At 35.3% G+C, this 17,361-nt stretch overlaps 1 protein-coding gene across 1 annotated transcript in view; it reads left to right on the top strand.

Annotated features, from left to right (window-relative positions):
- Positions 1–17,361, top strand: part of LOC149409720 (uncharacterized) — a 31,810-nt gene that overhangs the window by 7,163 nt on the left and 7,286 nt on the right. Inside the window, exon 2 of the mRNA XM_089649487.1 lies at positions 17,072–17,200. Within this exon, the coding sequence (XP_089505613.1) occupies positions 17,072–17,200 (129 nt within the window). The remainder of the gene's footprint in view (positions 1–17,071; positions 17,201–17,361) is intronic.

Raw genomic sequence — 17,361 nt, 5'->3', positions numbered from 1 at the left:
ATTTCTAAAAAAAAATTTGAAACAGAAAAATCAGAAAAGGATACGGTCACATCTAGGACTCGAACCCAGGACCCTTGCCTTGCCGGGGCACCGCTCTACCACTGAGCTAATGCGACCCTATCCCCTTCGGTCACTTTTAACTGTATCATACTTCGAATAAGAACTACAAACATTGTCTTCATTACCGCACATTTTTACTGGCAACTATCTTTATGTATGACCGCAGGATTCAACCCGAACTAAATGCAATCTAGACAGCGTCTTTTTAGATAAACCTATCTTATTTTTTATTTTTTAATGTGCGACATCTATTGACTTTTCTGCAAGTCTAGGATGAATATTTATTTTTCGGAATAACTTTATTGAGTAAAACCTCAAATTGTTATATTTAATTATTGAAGACAAAATTAGCGATTTCTAAAACGAAAATCTGAAACAGAAAAATCAGAAAAGGATACGGTCACATCTAGGACTCGAACCCGGGACCTTTTTATTACAGAACATGAATAGAACCTTCACAGAACTTGAAAACAACTTTTATATTAGATGAATTGTTCAAATTTTTTCTAACAACTCTTCCTTGCGAATAGAGTTATTGAAGTGAGTTGATATGGATTGTGAGTTATTGAACAGTTTTTCTATAAAAAATTGTATGATTGAATATTTTTATACATTTTATCTACAGTTGGTACAGTGAATAAAGTAAAGAGGGTTTCAGAAGAAAATGTTGACGGTTTTCTTAAGATTGCCTTTTTAGATTGGGAAATTATGTTTATTGGATTTAAAATATCCATCAAGAATTATTCATTGCCAATTTCAGGGATTTTTCTATTATACAATATTTTCAAGTGACTTTCATTTATCCTTCTCTCTATCTATGTTCTCATCTTTATTCATCTTCTTCCCCTTGTCTAATTCTGGTCGGTGGACAAATCGTGTCGCTTCGACTAGGCGCTCCTATCCTGCATCCTTATAATTGCAAATTCAGCCACTCTCATTTATTTACCATTTTTTAGGCATTCTCAATTTATTTATTTAACACTGGGTCAACCTTAGTATGGTATGAGAAAAATTTACCAAAAATCTTTAGCTAGATTTCTTGTTCAATTAGATTACGAAATAACTGATCAAAATACTGTTCGTGAATGGTAGAAAAATAGAAGTCATAAGATTGATAGTAAAATACAGCAATACTAATTATTATCTAACTCACTGAAAACTTTTTGATAATAGTTCTAGCAGCGGGCAAAAGTTATCTCCTTCCTCGCATACGATTATGAATTAATGTCTCTATCGTGCTACTAATTTTATCGACGCTTCCGAAAAGCGTCACGGGACTATTGTAAAATGTTACAATTACTACTGTATAAATAATATATCAGTTTATTACACTGTAATAAAATATTGTAATTAATGTTATTAGTAATTACTTTGGTAATCGGTAGGCGTGAGAATTATTTTATTTTATCGATGAAAACATTACTTTTTATTCACAATTGTTATGATGTCGGCTGACTTGTTCCTTATCAACTCAATAGTATCTCTCTCGCAAGGAGATACCTAGCATAGTTCATCCCATGGTTCTTTATATGGTGACCTTTTTCATCTCACAGTTCTTGATTACAGTGCATTTTTGAGATCTAAATGTAAGTACTAGGTATTGACGTATCTTCTTGATTTTTTGTAGGGCTAAGTTTGTTGAAGTCGACCCTTCTAAATCTCCTTCTCTCAAATTCACTGGTTTGGTTTTCTTTACCAAGTTTTGAAAGTTGACTCACGTCCACAATCACGGTGTTTTATAGTTTTGACCGAATAATAATGTTGTTTTTATGTTACGACTGTAGATAATACAAGCATTAGAGCTCTTTACCACGTACTACAGAGATAAAAGACTTTTGTCTGTCTGTCCAGTAATAAGGTGTTTGTCTCTACAACTCTACACCGTGGAGTCACCTTAGTTTAGGTCTAACAACGCCAGATCATAACCCGTGTTATAGAGAAGCCTCTTGAGAGACTTAGGTGTTCCCCAAGGATCGGTGCTTGGTACAGTTAAAATATTTACATTCCAATCTGTAGTCTGCAGAATATATATTGCTTTAATGGCAACCAACCACCGATAGGAGAAGTAAATAGGAAAAGAGGAAATCAAGAAAATACTGTTAGACTCTACGGTATGCATTAATCTATATCAAAAAACGTATGCAGGGAAGCCTTGTTGGTGGTCGGCTATCTTGCATCCTTGCCGGGACAGGGCAAGGGTCCTGGGTTCAAGTCCTAGATGTGACGTGCGTATCTTTTTCTTATTTTTATTTTTCAAATTTTCGTTTAGGAATTGCTAATATAGTCTTCATTAATTAATAATCAGCAGTTTGTCCTCAGGACATAATTTTCTTTATCAATCCAAATATTTGTATTTTAATCTTCCTTTCAAAAAAATCTTTATTATTTATATTTTTTTGGGTAGGTAGTTAACCCAATATTCTATCAATTCACGAGAATACATAACGCATCATAAACCAAATTTTATCTTGTCCACACATAAGTATCTTTATGATTTAGTATTTTAGTTGTGTAACAGTTATCTCAATATGATGTTTTATTTTCTGTAACACAATTTTCGTTATCATCACAATGTTTATACAAATTAAGAACATAGTAAAAATACACAAATAATTTAGTAATTGTTTTACTATTATTTGATATATGTTTTACATTGGAATAAACAAATCTAGATAAGCCTTAAACAGGAAGTAGTAGTAGAAAGGAATCAATCTGATTTTGGAACCACGCCTTATTCTCATCTCGATTGTTCTGTACTTGGTGATCATACGACCTTTGACACTAATAAATAAATCAAATGGGGGGATATAAGTAGATATGTATATTAATTTAACGGCGGTAAAACATTAACTTCTGCTTTTGTTAATTTCAATTTAATTTCACTTTTGTCAACGAAAATTTGTATTATTTGTAACAAAACCAATGAAAATAATATGCTATATATTAATCTAATTGCCATACGTCACCCCAATGGTGCCGTATTCATCCGGTGAGGTGTGTTCAGGATGTGCTTGCCCACCAACTGCGTGGGGTGCCAGATCGGGAGAGGCCGGTTTGGGAAGACTCTTTTACCTCTCCAACTGGTCTCACGACCTATCGTCTTGCGCCGCAGTAGTAGGTATATGTTCTTATCTCCGTCACTCCTGGATACACTGAGCCCTAGATTCCTACCCAACCCTCATAACTATTACCTTCCCAGAACTTTCTCTCCCTCCTTTCCTTAAAAAAGACCCCCACACAGCATCCCAAAAGATGACTGAAGAAGATCTGAAGGACAATATTTCTATTAACCTCCTATGCCTAATATTGGCCTCCTATGTTAGGTTAATGTAAAATATATATATATATATATATATATATATATATATATATATATATATATATATATATATATATATATATATATATATATATATATATATATATATATATATATATTTTACATTAACCTAACATAGGAGGCCAATATTAGGCATAGGAGGTTAATAGAAATATTGTCCTTCAGATCTTCTTCAGTATATATATATATATATATATATATATATATATATATATATATAAAACTACATTGTGGGGCCTGACAACACGAAAGATATCTTGTATATCGAGTAGTGGGAAACTTTATTCGAAAAAGCTGAAGTAAGGATGAATAAGGTTAAGCAATTGCTTGACTCAAATACACTAACCTTAAATGACATAAAAACTAAATATATTAAATTTAAAACCCATAATAAACTGACAGATAACCCTAATACAAACCTAAACATAAAAATTGTTTAAACATGAACCAAGAAGATCCTTGCAACTGCCCAAAATTGAAATTCAAATTCAAATGATAAAGTACCTAGGAATAATTATTGATCAAAACCTAAATTGAAACTCCCAAGTTGAAAATATAAGAAACAAATTTAAAAAAAACTAACATATTTTTACAAAACAATAAGAAACATTTTAGGTAAAGAACAACTAATTAAATTTTATTACGCCTTAGGCCAATCTCATCTACATTATGGTCATATCGGATGGGGAAGTTCATGCGATTGCATTCTTCAGTCCTCACAGCACAAAAGGCAATTTTGAAAATTATACTTACGGTCCCCATCAGAATTCCTACAGACTATGTTTTTAATTCCCTGAATGTAATGTATCTGAAACAATTATATTCAAAAGATATTTTAATTTATGCATTCAAAAACCAAGACAATTTTGCACACACAAACTCGAGTCGATCCACAACAACAGTAGATCCTCATTACAAGATACATTTCACCAACCTACAACTAAAACTACTTTTGGGAAAAGAAATTTGAAATATTCTCCATAAAACTATTTAATATCCTCCCTCTTTCAATATAAACTATAAAAAAATAACCGACTTCAAAAGAAGTATTAATATATGGATTATAGACACGGGAAGGAAGAATATAAATAAAATGTTACAACCTAACAAACATTAACGTTATGTTATGTTTTGAAGAATATTTCCTTAATTGGCGACTAAAGCCAAATGGGTCGAAAACAGTTGCGACAACTTTCCATCAGCGGAACTTTAATCTACCCCTCTCCCTTGGCTCCCCGTACTTGCAAACATAACTCCGCCAAACATCAGGCGAGGAATTTCAACACTAAGGGAATACAAGAAGGCTCTGCAAAAAAACGCAATACCTTTGCACGAAGATGTCGTCTCCCACCCGGCATGCCGCTTGAAGTCCCGAAAGCCCTTCTGGGCGGAAGGAGAGAGGCTCCTCCGATTACCTCTCACCCCAGATGATAGGTGGAAACTTGTGGCAAACGGCCAACGTGGGAAATGCCCATCTCATACAGGACCCCACCGAGAGACAGCCTGGCTTCTCATTGCCTCGCAAAACCTGGTCCGCCATCAATAGGTTAAGGTGCTCCTATATCCGCTGTGCCCACATGATGCACAGATGGGGCCTTAGAGAGTCGGCGATGTGTGAATGCGGTGCGGTGCAGACCACTAAATATGTGGTCAACGAATACCCGCTCCATTCATTCCCCGGCGGGATTGATGAGATTGAGGTTGAAGAAGAAGAACCACTACGTTATACTAGAAGTCGGCACTTATTTCAGTGCAGAAAATCTGAGACTAACTACCATGTGTATTCCTCATTGCCCAGAATACTGATGGGGGGAAATAATTATACCGAGTCAGTGGACGTCTTCAATTTATCACTAAACAAATACAAAAGATTGTTATTGAGGCAGTTCAGAAATCTCTAAATGGTATAAAACAAAGTTTTTATCCGAGTCAGTCTGTTTTTGCACTTTGTTCTTTTAAACTAAGTGATGGATTTTGATAGTGTTTTCACTAGCATTTATATAATTTCTTCCGGAAGGTTTATATAAAAATGTACTACGGAATTGTACATCTTAAAAAGGCCACACAACCTCAAAACCATAGACATATGAATATTAGTAGACCTGCCCTAAGTGATTAAAAGCGTATTATCCCCACTCCCCATACCGGTTCCATTGGAGCCGGCTGTGCTCGCGTATGGCCTCAAGTGAAATTTGAAAACGTGACGTCTTCATTCTTGTGCGAACTATGGTCGAGGCATCATCGGTTCATTTTACGAAATAACACGGCAAAATGTTGACTTGTACTATGAAAACTTGTAAAAATAGATGTGAAAAAGAGAATAAACCCAATTGTCGTATTACATTCCACATATAAGCATTATTTTACTTTATTTTAAGCATATTCACATCGTATAATATAGATCAGTTTTAGAAACATATACTATCACATCGAGAAACGTCTGGACGCGAAACACAAAGCTGGTTGGTTGCTGGGAAGTAAATTATGAACATTTATAAAAGTGTCTTAACTAAATACTTAAACGAAATATTCGACTCTGAAAATAGAACCTAATTTTTTTGCTGAATTTGGACTTCGCAAATTAGTTCATAACGTGGCGAGTAATTTGCGCTCCCATGTAAAAATGTCTATTCATTCAAAAGCAGATTTTACTTTTAAGAAGTAAATGGTGATATTATAATGCGAGATGCCTATTTACTGTCAGATTGATTTATTGACGAATCACAGTCAGCCTCACGCCCTTCGTTCTTCAACAGTTGATTTTACCCCTCGCCATTATCTTCTCGTCTATTAATTCCTATGTCTGTGCTCAAAACTTTATAAGTATACGAGCAACGCCGGCCAGTGCAAGTCAGCCAGTGTATTATAAAACTCTTCACTATGTAAAAGCCCCTGAAAAGGAAGTTAACCCTTGAAAGTGGCATAACTAATAAAAAAAACGTTGACTATTAACTTTGATAATTACTCAAAAACCATATTGTTGACTTGGCATTCTAGTACATAATATTTAATTAGAAAAAAAATGTGTCGAAATTCGGGCACAGCCGGGTAGCATGTACTTATTAGGAAAAAATGTTAAAATATTTATTTGAGAGATTATTAATATATTTTTGTTTACGGATGCGTAATTTAAATAAAATATCAACACACGTCAATTTAGGCCTAATTTTTGACAGTAGTCGGCAATTAAATTATTTTGTTTGGTGTTACTTTTTCTGACACATCTTGATTGTTTCATTTAGTTGTGAAATATTTTGTTTTCAATAGGCCTATTGATAATTCAGAGGCCAAAGAGCAAGTAAAAATATTTTTTTCTGTATACAAATAATGCAATATTTCGTAATAGTACCTACAAAATTATACATAAGATGTTAAAGGTTCATGAATTTTTGTGCAAGATTTTTGGTCTAATTTGATGATAACATATCCTCATCTTTCTGCTCCAATTGATTCCACCAAAGGTTGAATGCCATATTTGCGCCACACTATTGAGTTTGGCAACCATTTCTGGTCTAGAGTCCCTTGATACCTAGATAAAAACTCTTGAAAATGTGCGAAAACAGGTTTTTCATTCGATAGATATCTTTATCTTAAACTCTTTCTTAGGGAAGGGTAGTTCTACCTTTTGATAAATGCAAATCAACACAACAATCCTTGATTATTTCCCTTGAATAAATAATTAACAGACAACTTAATTACAGCGAATTAAATACTTGACAACTGCACAATCTAGGACAGATGATATTAAATGCAAGATAATTAAATTAGAAAGCATTAAATCTATACGCCGAGATGTATTCCGATGTCGCCAAAGCCGGGTTATCAGGATAAATTCTACAGTTCGAATTATTATGACACCAATGACATGTATGGTAACAAAGTTGCTAAAGACCTTCTGCATAGCTACCGTAAGCACTCAGGCCATAGGTCCATTGCACTATCTCCCATGTGCAACCTTGTTCCTTTGACAGTAGGCCAGTCCCTTTAATGCTGTTCAGCAGCGATGTCCTTGCGTGTTTGGCCGTGTCTTGTGGTTCCCAGATATTTGGGCCATCTTCCAATCAAGGCAGAACATTGGCGCCAAAGATGGATATATATATATTTCTTCATACTGTTTTTTCCTCCAGCTATTAGTGTTTGCTTTTCACTCCCAACCAGGGACGGATCTAAGACTCAAAATACAGGCACTTAACACAACCAAGAAGCTCTTTAAGGGGAGATGGGCAAAAACTTTTTGATTTTGATTGTGATTTTTATGCAATAACACTTTTGGCGAATTCACCAAATTTCATTGTTAATTTTCAACATCGATTTTGGGGCCCCATGCAGAGTTTCATATAGGTATTATTTTCTGAGTCATGTGTCCTCAATTTAAACCGTTTTCACAACAGCCCCATTGCTGACTTATTATGCATTAAGGAACGTATTTCCTATCTTGTGTGGGGTAAATGTTACAAAGAAAATATCGGTCACTGGCCGCCAATCATCTCAAGCGCTTTAAACATTAGGTTAGTATTGTGATTGCTCGGGCACCTCTCGGACCTGTCTATGGGCATGAGTTCCAGGCCTCCATCAGGCCGGGAGCCCTGTGCTCGTTCCTTAATTCCAATAGGGTAAAGAAGTCCAGTCAGCATTTGATGAAATGCTGACCGTTAGATCCGCATCTGCTCCTAACAGCTGTGTGTGTGTCATGTGTGTTTGAGGTGGCAGTGTCCTTTTAATAGTCCTGCTAGTTGATAAGTCGGTGTCAGACTTGAGCAGTTGGGGGGGGGGGATTGGTACAAGCGTCATGAGATATAAATAGAACTGAATAAGAGCATTAATAGTTTTCACAGACCTGAGATATTGACACAATTATTATTCAAATCGTTCAAATAGGTACAACATTATATATTTATCTCTCTTGTGGCATCTTGACATATTGACATCTCTTGTGAAGTTGTTTTAAATAGGGGATATGAAAACACTGGGTAGATATTAGTTATGAACGATGAATACTTGAAGATACATCTACTTGGGAAGCTTGTTCACGAAAAGCAGAAAGAATGTCATATTTTATTTCCTATGTAGTTTCCCCAAAATAGCTATATAGCTTATAAAAAAATATAATGTAATCAAGAGATGATAAAACATTTTGCCAAACATGTGCCAATCAACATGCGGATATTCAACCTTCGTTAGAAGGAATACAATAGTACGAATTCTTTCTTTAATCCAACCCTACAGTTACCATCGTAAACCACATTCCCCCATTTGACATTCGTCCCGTAGTAAATAATGAATAGCTGTTCCTCAATCAACATTTGACTAATTATGGTTACCATTCTCCTTTGTCCAGAATGTCGAGACTTGTCAACTCATCGTCAAGTCCAAAGCATTGAATGTTTTGGTGTAAGCTTAGATGAATTTCGACAGTCGATACGTAATGTGTAGACATCGGATTATATGCATTTGCATATTTGCATATGCAAATGCATATAACTCTCTAATTACGACGTTAATGCATATTTCAGCCCTTTTTCCCAAATCGTGCATATTTCGTTTAATAGCGGGAGGTACCATCTGATGAAAAAATCTGCATGTTTGTTTCTGATGCTGCGTCATACATGGTGAAAGCTGGCCAAGCCTTTTTATCCAAATTTACTACACATTACCTGCTTAGCTCACGGGTTTCATCGCCTTGCAGAAGAGATACGGCAAGAGTATGGGAATGTTAATAAATTGATTTCCTCTACAAAAAAAGTGTTTTTAAAACGTGACGGTGCGTGTGCAGTCTTATAAAGAGCAATAATTGCCAAATCTAGCATTGCCGCCAGAACCCATAATTACTCGATGGGGTACTTGGCTAAAGGCAGTATTATTCTATGCTGAAAAATTTGAGGCCGTAAAACAAGTAGTTGGGCAATTTGACAGTTCTGAGGCCATTGCAATTCATTCAAGCAAGCTAGCATTTGAAGACGCATCCATTAAACAGAATATCGCCCTCATCTCAACACATTTCCACAAGTTACCAGATACCATAAAAAAATTGGAAACAAAAAACCTTCCTCTAATTAAAGCAATAGAAATACTGGAAACAATGATAGAACTCGCCAACGCCCTTCCTAATTCAATATCAGAAAAGATTCGTAAAAATTTAGACTCTATTTTGCTTAAAAACCCGAGTCTTGAAGATATGAAGAACATTAAACAGATATCTCCAGAAATGGCGCCAAATTTTAAATTTTGTCCAATGACGTCAGTTGACGTAGAGAGGTCGTTTTCGGCGTACAAATTAATACTGGGTGACAAACGTCACAAATTTGAGCTCGAAAATTTGGAAAAATACTTAGTTGTATATTGTCACAAAAACTATGCATAATTTTAAGAATATTTCGCTGTTTTTGTACGGTCTTTAATTAAAATAAATAAAAATATAAATGGTTTTTTGATTTTGCATTGTGCATATTTTGGGCAAATCAAGAGTTGTTAGTGCATATTTCGGCCTTTTTTAGTGCATATTTGCATGCTTATTTTGGCACTTTGTTAGTGCATATAATCCGATGTCTAGTAATGTGTAATTTTTAAAGCCCTTTAAACCTTTTTCATGCATTGTAATTGTAATTGTCTTGTAACACTTGTAATTGTCTTCCATCTGTACTTTTTATATTATATGTATATTGTCATTGCTCGTCATTTATATATGCTCTCATTTTACTGCCATCTCTTTTTCTTATTCGTGTAAAAAATATTATATTGATAATGGTCTATTTGTCCGTAAATAAATAAATAAATTCCATCCTCTAAGATAGATCCCGTAATGTTTGATCAGAGTATTGGCACATTGCTAGTTAATCCAAGGGAGCCTGCTATGTCTCAATACAAAGGACTATCCCAAAACCGTAATTTCAACAATTCCCTCATTTCTCAAAAAAATAAATTTCCTCACTTATTCAAATGAGGATTGGACATTATTCCGTTCCTTTTCACATTTTTAAAAATTCACGTGTTTGTCTCTCCAGATTGTACCCTCTGTAGTCTAGAAGTGGGAACTTTATATCACATATTTTTTGGTTGTCCCTCTCTAAACAAATATTCACTCTTCTATCAAGTCTTATCTAAAATTGCCTCCCATCTATTCAACATCTCATCTCTTATAAGTCTGAATTCGACTCAAATCTTCTTTATACTTTTTAAATTTGCCAACAAAAATAATATGTAAGTCTTCTTCTTCTCTCTCTCCATAATATGAAATGATGGCTTGCGGTGGCAACACTCTTGAAGAACGAAAGCCAGAAACATTTTGAAAAAAAATAAAAATTCTTTCTTTATGGACTTATATCCAGACAGCGCATCCTTTACCTTGAGAACACTGTCTAATGATACTAATGATTAAAAAAACAGTATTTCAACTGAAAACAGAATGCAAGGCTACCAAAAAAAAAACATAACAAAAACTGGACACTAAATGATATCGCAGCAAAACAAGATGTGAACCTTCCTTGAACCTGGCTGTTCAAATTATTTTTCAAATACTTCCTCGTGAACACATAAATTCTACCTAGCTCTGTATATTTATTTAATTGCTTGTTTACTCCACCATTTTTTTATTTATCATACTGATATCATGAAATATTGGAAGTGGAAATTAACCCACTCCCCGACATCCGATCGAGCAGAAACTTGGCAGATAAACTCGTTGTCGATGACAATGCATCATGTACACACTACATGAAAATAATATAACTGCCCCAGCAACAATCTTTTGCATTTATTTTGTGATGGATTGAACATGTCCATTGACTCAACATAACTACATATTTCTCTCCACGTGTTAATTAGCCACAGAATTTCTGTACCGAAATTAGCTACGACTTACTATATTACGTTATGGAATAGGGAATTCTCTTCACACCAAAAAATCACTTATTATTAATTATTCACATGTAGAAACACTTCAGACACAAGAATACATAGTTTTTATAATTTTCAAAAATCATTTATTAAAGTTATAATGACTTTAAAAACAGGCGCGAACGAAATATTTCAATGCAGCTAAAAACGCCCGGTGATTGATCAAGCGTTCAAGGGCGAACGATGACGTCACTGTTGACCGGCCCGAGTAGATCCTGCAAACCGAGGCGGCGGCGGCGGCAAAGGTGTGACGTAGCACTTGTGACGTAGCGGTCAAAATGGCGCATGACCGTTTTCAGAGCCGAAATAGCACGCAATTTTTAAAACAACTACAAAAAATTGAAAATGCATTTAAAAAAAAAGAAAAAAAAGAGGCACATAATAAAATAATTATCTTTATTGAAATAAATTATTTACAAAATGCACGAGAATTCCCTATTAATAACTTATCAATGCATGTTTATGCATCATTTGAAATTTTATAAAGAAATGCCAAGTCAGTAAAGATCCTTCTGTCTTACATAATATTCGGATCATTTAAATGAGTGTTGTAGTTCAACAAATTTGCTGGAATGCCCATTTTAAAACTTAAAAATTCTTTCAATAGCTTGTATATGAATATTATAATGCGGATTCCAGACGGGAGAACTGTTGTACTCAAGATTTGATTGGCTTTTAACAAAAACAAAATATAACAGTTCAATGCACTCAATATTGTTGAAATTTCTTGATAATCTAGTTATAAATCCCAACCTTTGTAAGTTAGAACCTATATCGTCGTATTGGGCTATACTTGCTCACGTCTTCTATAAACTTCCCTTGATTTTCGTAAATGAGTAAAATTGTTTTGGTCGCTTTTAACGACGTGACCAAATATTTTAAAGTTGTCTTAATTTTTTTTCAGCACAATAATATTTCGCTATATTTGATTATTTTACAAAAAGCCTTTACATGAGTCAACATGTCGATCCAGGGTGTTTTGATAATGCGTCTATACAAACTAGTGGTACAAACTGGTACAATCGGGCAACTGATAAATTCACTTCATATTTGGAGTCGTTTTCGTAGTATAACTATTTATGTCCATGTTTTCACGCTACGAAAAAAAGCAAAGAAATGATATCAGTTAAGCGTTTTGATAATCAAATTTTGGATAAATTATCGGTCCCAGAGGGGTTTTAATCGAATACTCGATTATCACTTGGTTAATCGTGCTTTAGCGTTCCTTGTAATGTAACTAAGATTTTGGTGTTGCTTCTGTTTTAGCTAACACAATTTCCAATGTTCGGATTTTCAGCGAAGAACTTCTAAATTATATCGTGATTATTTTTTGGGTTTGATAATTGCGAATAATTGCCCTGTTATGCTTTCTCCTTCTTTCGCCAAAGTTCGGACGGCATTGGTGTCCACCATCAGGGCTACTTTAAATTGATTAAATACTGTATCTGTCCCATTGAAGCATTACAATAGAGTAAGCATTCTTAGCAACATTAACCGAAAACAGGGATCGTATTTGAACATCACTGGTAGTGGGTAGGAGGGGTGTGGGGATAGCTTGCCGACAGCAAGCGGTGAGCTACCATCTCCATGGTGCTCAGTTGACCGAGCGCAGAGCAAAAGAGACAGACAAGCCAATTCCGACAAATCACCCGAACGTCATGGTACTTGCAGTCCTTCACTCTATACATTGCAGGTTAAAATAGCCAATTTAAACAAATATTTATTATGATTATTACGATTTTTTTTTGTATGAAGCCACCAGTCTCTTGAAACCGTTTGAAAACCCGTCGAACGGTAAAACGGTAAAAGTTTAGTTGCCGAGCAACACTGATTGCAGTAGTGCCACCATTTGAGCGGCTTCGTCAGCAGTGGTGTCCATTTTAAGGGGTTGTTTTCTAGAGCGAATTATTCACGTTTGTCCTCTTTAACGTTCGGATAATAAGTGACCTACTTTTGAACCTTGACTTACACTGCTCCTTTTATAGCCCAGTAAGATGACACAAGTTGTGTCACCTGTAAAGAGAAAGTGCACACCTTTTTTTTTTTAGTGTGTATGCAACACTTTTATAAAAAAAAGTGGGTGTGTCAAGCCTACGCAAGACAGAAGTGAAACTTCTAGTATTCCTCTCTCTCTATTTTCAAATTTAATTTATTCCTCTCTCTCTATTTTCAAATTAACCGTATGAACCACAATCAATTACGTATTTCACTCGTATTACACTCACGACGCAGTATACTAACCAAGCAGCTGATGCTTGGCGTGGCGCAGTTCGCTGGTGTCTGAGAGAGAGGAAAGAAGAGAAGAGAGAGAACGTTCGTGAGCGGCTCCCCCACCTCAACAAGCGCATATGGTGAGAGAGGGACAGTGAACGGTGAGCGGTGGTGGGGGTACCCGCATTTTCGTGTCGATTCTGACTCGGTTTTACTCCGTCCCCGAAAATCCATTACGCGCCTAAAGAAGTTTCACTTCAAAAATTGTATGGTTTATGAAATGAAACTATTATCTGACAAGAGGTTATTAAATAATTGGCTAGGGGAACTTATTTTCGAAGATGTGTGACTTTTGTATATTACACCATTATTTTTCCTACCTTTCCAGAACGGCTTGTACAGCGTCTTAGTGTACATGTCGGCATTTTTAAGTTATTGCTGGAGACCCATACCCGGCTAGCGCTCGAAACCAACTGAAGCCTGTGATATCTCAAAGAGGCCAATTAACCGATGTTTTTGGCCCATATTTTGAACGCTAATGTTAGCTCTATCTATGTACCCCAATAGTCTGTCCAGAGACTTTGAGAATGCCTATATATATTCGCATTTAAAATAATGCTTCTATGTTCCTAAGTATGAGAGCATACTATTCTGATTCCTAACATTTATGATTCACAATAATAAACTCCTTGTCCGTGGGAATCATATTTATATATAGATGTGCCAATATAAATGACTATTTTAATAAAAATGGGTTCGTCTGGTGTTGATAATACGACAGAGGTTGTCTTTTTCAATTGGTGTGTTGATGTTTTATTGCCCACTCAGAAGAAATTACGGACTTTGATTTGTTGACTGCTACAATATGGATGATTATAGTTCAAAAACACCCGATCAATCGATCAACAGGTCAATAAATGTGTACTTATTTTGCGACTCTGACATTCTTTGTGCTTCGTGGTCAGGTGGAAAAAATAACAGACTTCTGATAGGACTATCTTTAAAACACCTGCACAAACAGGAAAACTTATTAAATACTGTTTCGTAGAATAGTCAGATAAATTGAATTGCGTAATGTTAAAACAACTTGATTGTTTTGGTCGTGTCAAAATTGAAAGATTCTGGTGGCCTCGATTAGTTTCAAAAAAACAAAACGTGTTTTTTAACAATTTTCGGAGCTTACTTTGCGGTTTTTTTTCTATCGAGGGAATTTCAAATAATTACTCTTTCGGCTTTACGAATGTACAGATATTATCTTCAAAAATAAATCGGTTAAAATTCAGAATGCGGAGGGCTTAAACTTCTGCGTGTCTTGTGTGTTAAGGAAATTGGGAAAGCGGGGGGCTTAATCTCCTAAGGAGAAGGTCTTGTTGGGAATGCGGGGGCTTAACCTCTTACGTGTCTTGTATGTTAAGGAAATCGGGAATGCGGGGAGCTTAACCTCTTACGCGTCTTGTATGTTAAGGAACTTGGGAATGCGGGGGCTTAACCTCTTACGTGTCTTGTATGTTAAGGAAATTGGGAATGCGGAGGCTTAACCTCTATTACGTGTCTTGTATGTTAAGGAACTTGGTAATGCGGAGGCTTAACATCTCACGTGTCTTGTATGTTAAGGAAATTTGAAATGCGGGGGCTTAACCTCTTACGTGTCTCGTGTGTTGAGGAAATTGGGAATGCGGGGGCTTAACCTCTCTTCCAAATATAACTAGCTATTCTGAGGAAACTACTTATGTTAGATTAATACCATTATTATAAATAAATAAACGCATTATCTGGGAACACAGTACAATTTACAAAAGTATCATTTAGCAAAAAACTATTAAGATATTACATAAATAAAATCAGCTAGCGCACCCCTATAATATAGTCCCGGTACACGAAGAGTTGAAGATGCGATAATAATAACAGATAAAAAAAAAATTAAAATAATTCCAGTAATTGAATATTTTAAATGTAAAACAAATTACGTGACTTTTTTAAGTTCTCGGTATTAGTATAGCACGATATACCTATTTTATTTGTGCAGAATTCAAAACAAACATACAAAGTTGACGTTTGCCAGGTCAATAAAATACCTTTTCTTGAAAATAATACATTTTCTCGGAATAGTGTTTATCAATTTTATGAAAAACAAACGGAATATTATATTATCAATTAATTGAAGAATAGTAAAAATAAAAATTGTTGACAAGTTTCGTTTATTATTGTTTTATGTTGACGGTATTGTTTCATGCAGGCAGTGGCATCCACAGATTCTAAATAAAGCAGCAATACTCATTTTACTCACTATTCAATATTTGAATATGACATGTGCGTCATTTTGCATACTTAGTTCCTGCTTTTGACACATTTTAGTAGGGCGTTCGGTAGGGTACGCGCGGCGCTACGATTTGTCTTCACGCGTATTTTTGTAAGTGTACATTGAATGCATGCAAACATTTTGTAATTTTGTAATGTTATTAATATTTTTATGTGAGTACAATATGGCGGTAGCTACGTGCTTATTGGAATACAGCCTCTGCATGTAGGTGCTTATATAATGTAGCCTACATAATTACAATTTTTAATCATAAGATATAAATATAATATCCATGTATTATATATTACTTTAACACCAAATTAATTTTAAGAAACTAAAACTTCATTTCTAATGCACTTTAACATAAGAAACTTCTGTGGCTTGACTTCAATTAACTTGTATATTTATATCTATCACTGCATATTATATAAAAGCTGTTTGTTTCTTACAAAATAAATAAATAAATATATAAACCTTCCGTAGGAAATTCTCTAAATGATGGTGAAAACCAAAGATATTAGAAGAACGAGATATGCTATGTTGACCGCCGGACCGTAGCCGGAGTACTACCTAATTAGGGTACTTTGAACGGTATCGGGACGTGTACGCACAGAAATCTGTTCTATGTATTAGTGCGGATACCTTAGCGCAAGCGAAGGTGTGCAGTAGTATTGGTGAACAAAACCGGCGACACTCGGCAAAACAATTCCACTCAGTACGAACTGCGCATAGCACATCTCGTTCTTCTAATATCTTTGGTGAAAACCCTGTCAAACTCCGTTGCGTTAAAGAATTAAGCGCACAAACAGACAGACGCGGAGAGTGACTTTATTTTATTCTATTTAGAGATACCAATATACTGTCACAATTGCGAATTTGCTAAAAGTTTATCAAGAAACAGCCTGTAATCTTGTTTCTAGTTCATCATGATCTAGCATGTTCCGGGATATCCACGAACGATTGCGTTTTGCTCCCCACGATCGGCTTAGGTTCGGAAATGTCAATCGGAACCGTTCAGATCCTGGCGCGCGCGCGCATCACTTGCTGTACATGCAATTCCACCTATGACAAATCACTAAAACTAACTTTACCATATTACCGACACTAGATAGATATATTATAGAAAGAAAAAAAACTTTATTTTTTACTGGTCGAGTTATAATATTAATAATTATAAAATTGGAAAAGTTATGTTCTGAATTGAAAATATACTAAAATGAAATAATTTTTATAGTAGTTTTAAAACATCAATTTTTCTTTGTTTACAGATGAGCGTCCTGCTGATTCTTCTAGTAGTGTGGCTTCATATAGAAGCCGGAGAAGCAAGACCCACCTGGACCCTCCCCGACGACACCTTTGTGAAGAAGTTCCACCAGATGACGCAGTGCGCACATGACGTGAGTTGCAATATCCTTTAGGTGTGACATTACACATTATGTTGGGCTGATATCCTACGATGTAATCTTCCCCAAGAGAGGGGGTCGGATCAATTTGGGAACTGCCACGGAATATCATTTCTTTGTATAAGATCTTTCACTTTGATAGATGACAGCCGCGT

This window comes from Hesperophylax consimilis, chromosome 30 (genome assembly GCF_061612785.1).
Source record: "Hesperophylax consimilis isolate HC1 chromosome 30, BYU_Hcon_1.0, whole genome shotgun sequence".
Taxonomy (NCBI): Eukaryota; Metazoa; Arthropoda; class Insecta; order Trichoptera; family Limnephilidae; genus Hesperophylax; species Hesperophylax consimilis.
The sequence above is the reverse complement of the archived record's forward strand: the minus strand, read 5'-3'. Positions and strand labels throughout refer to the sequence as shown.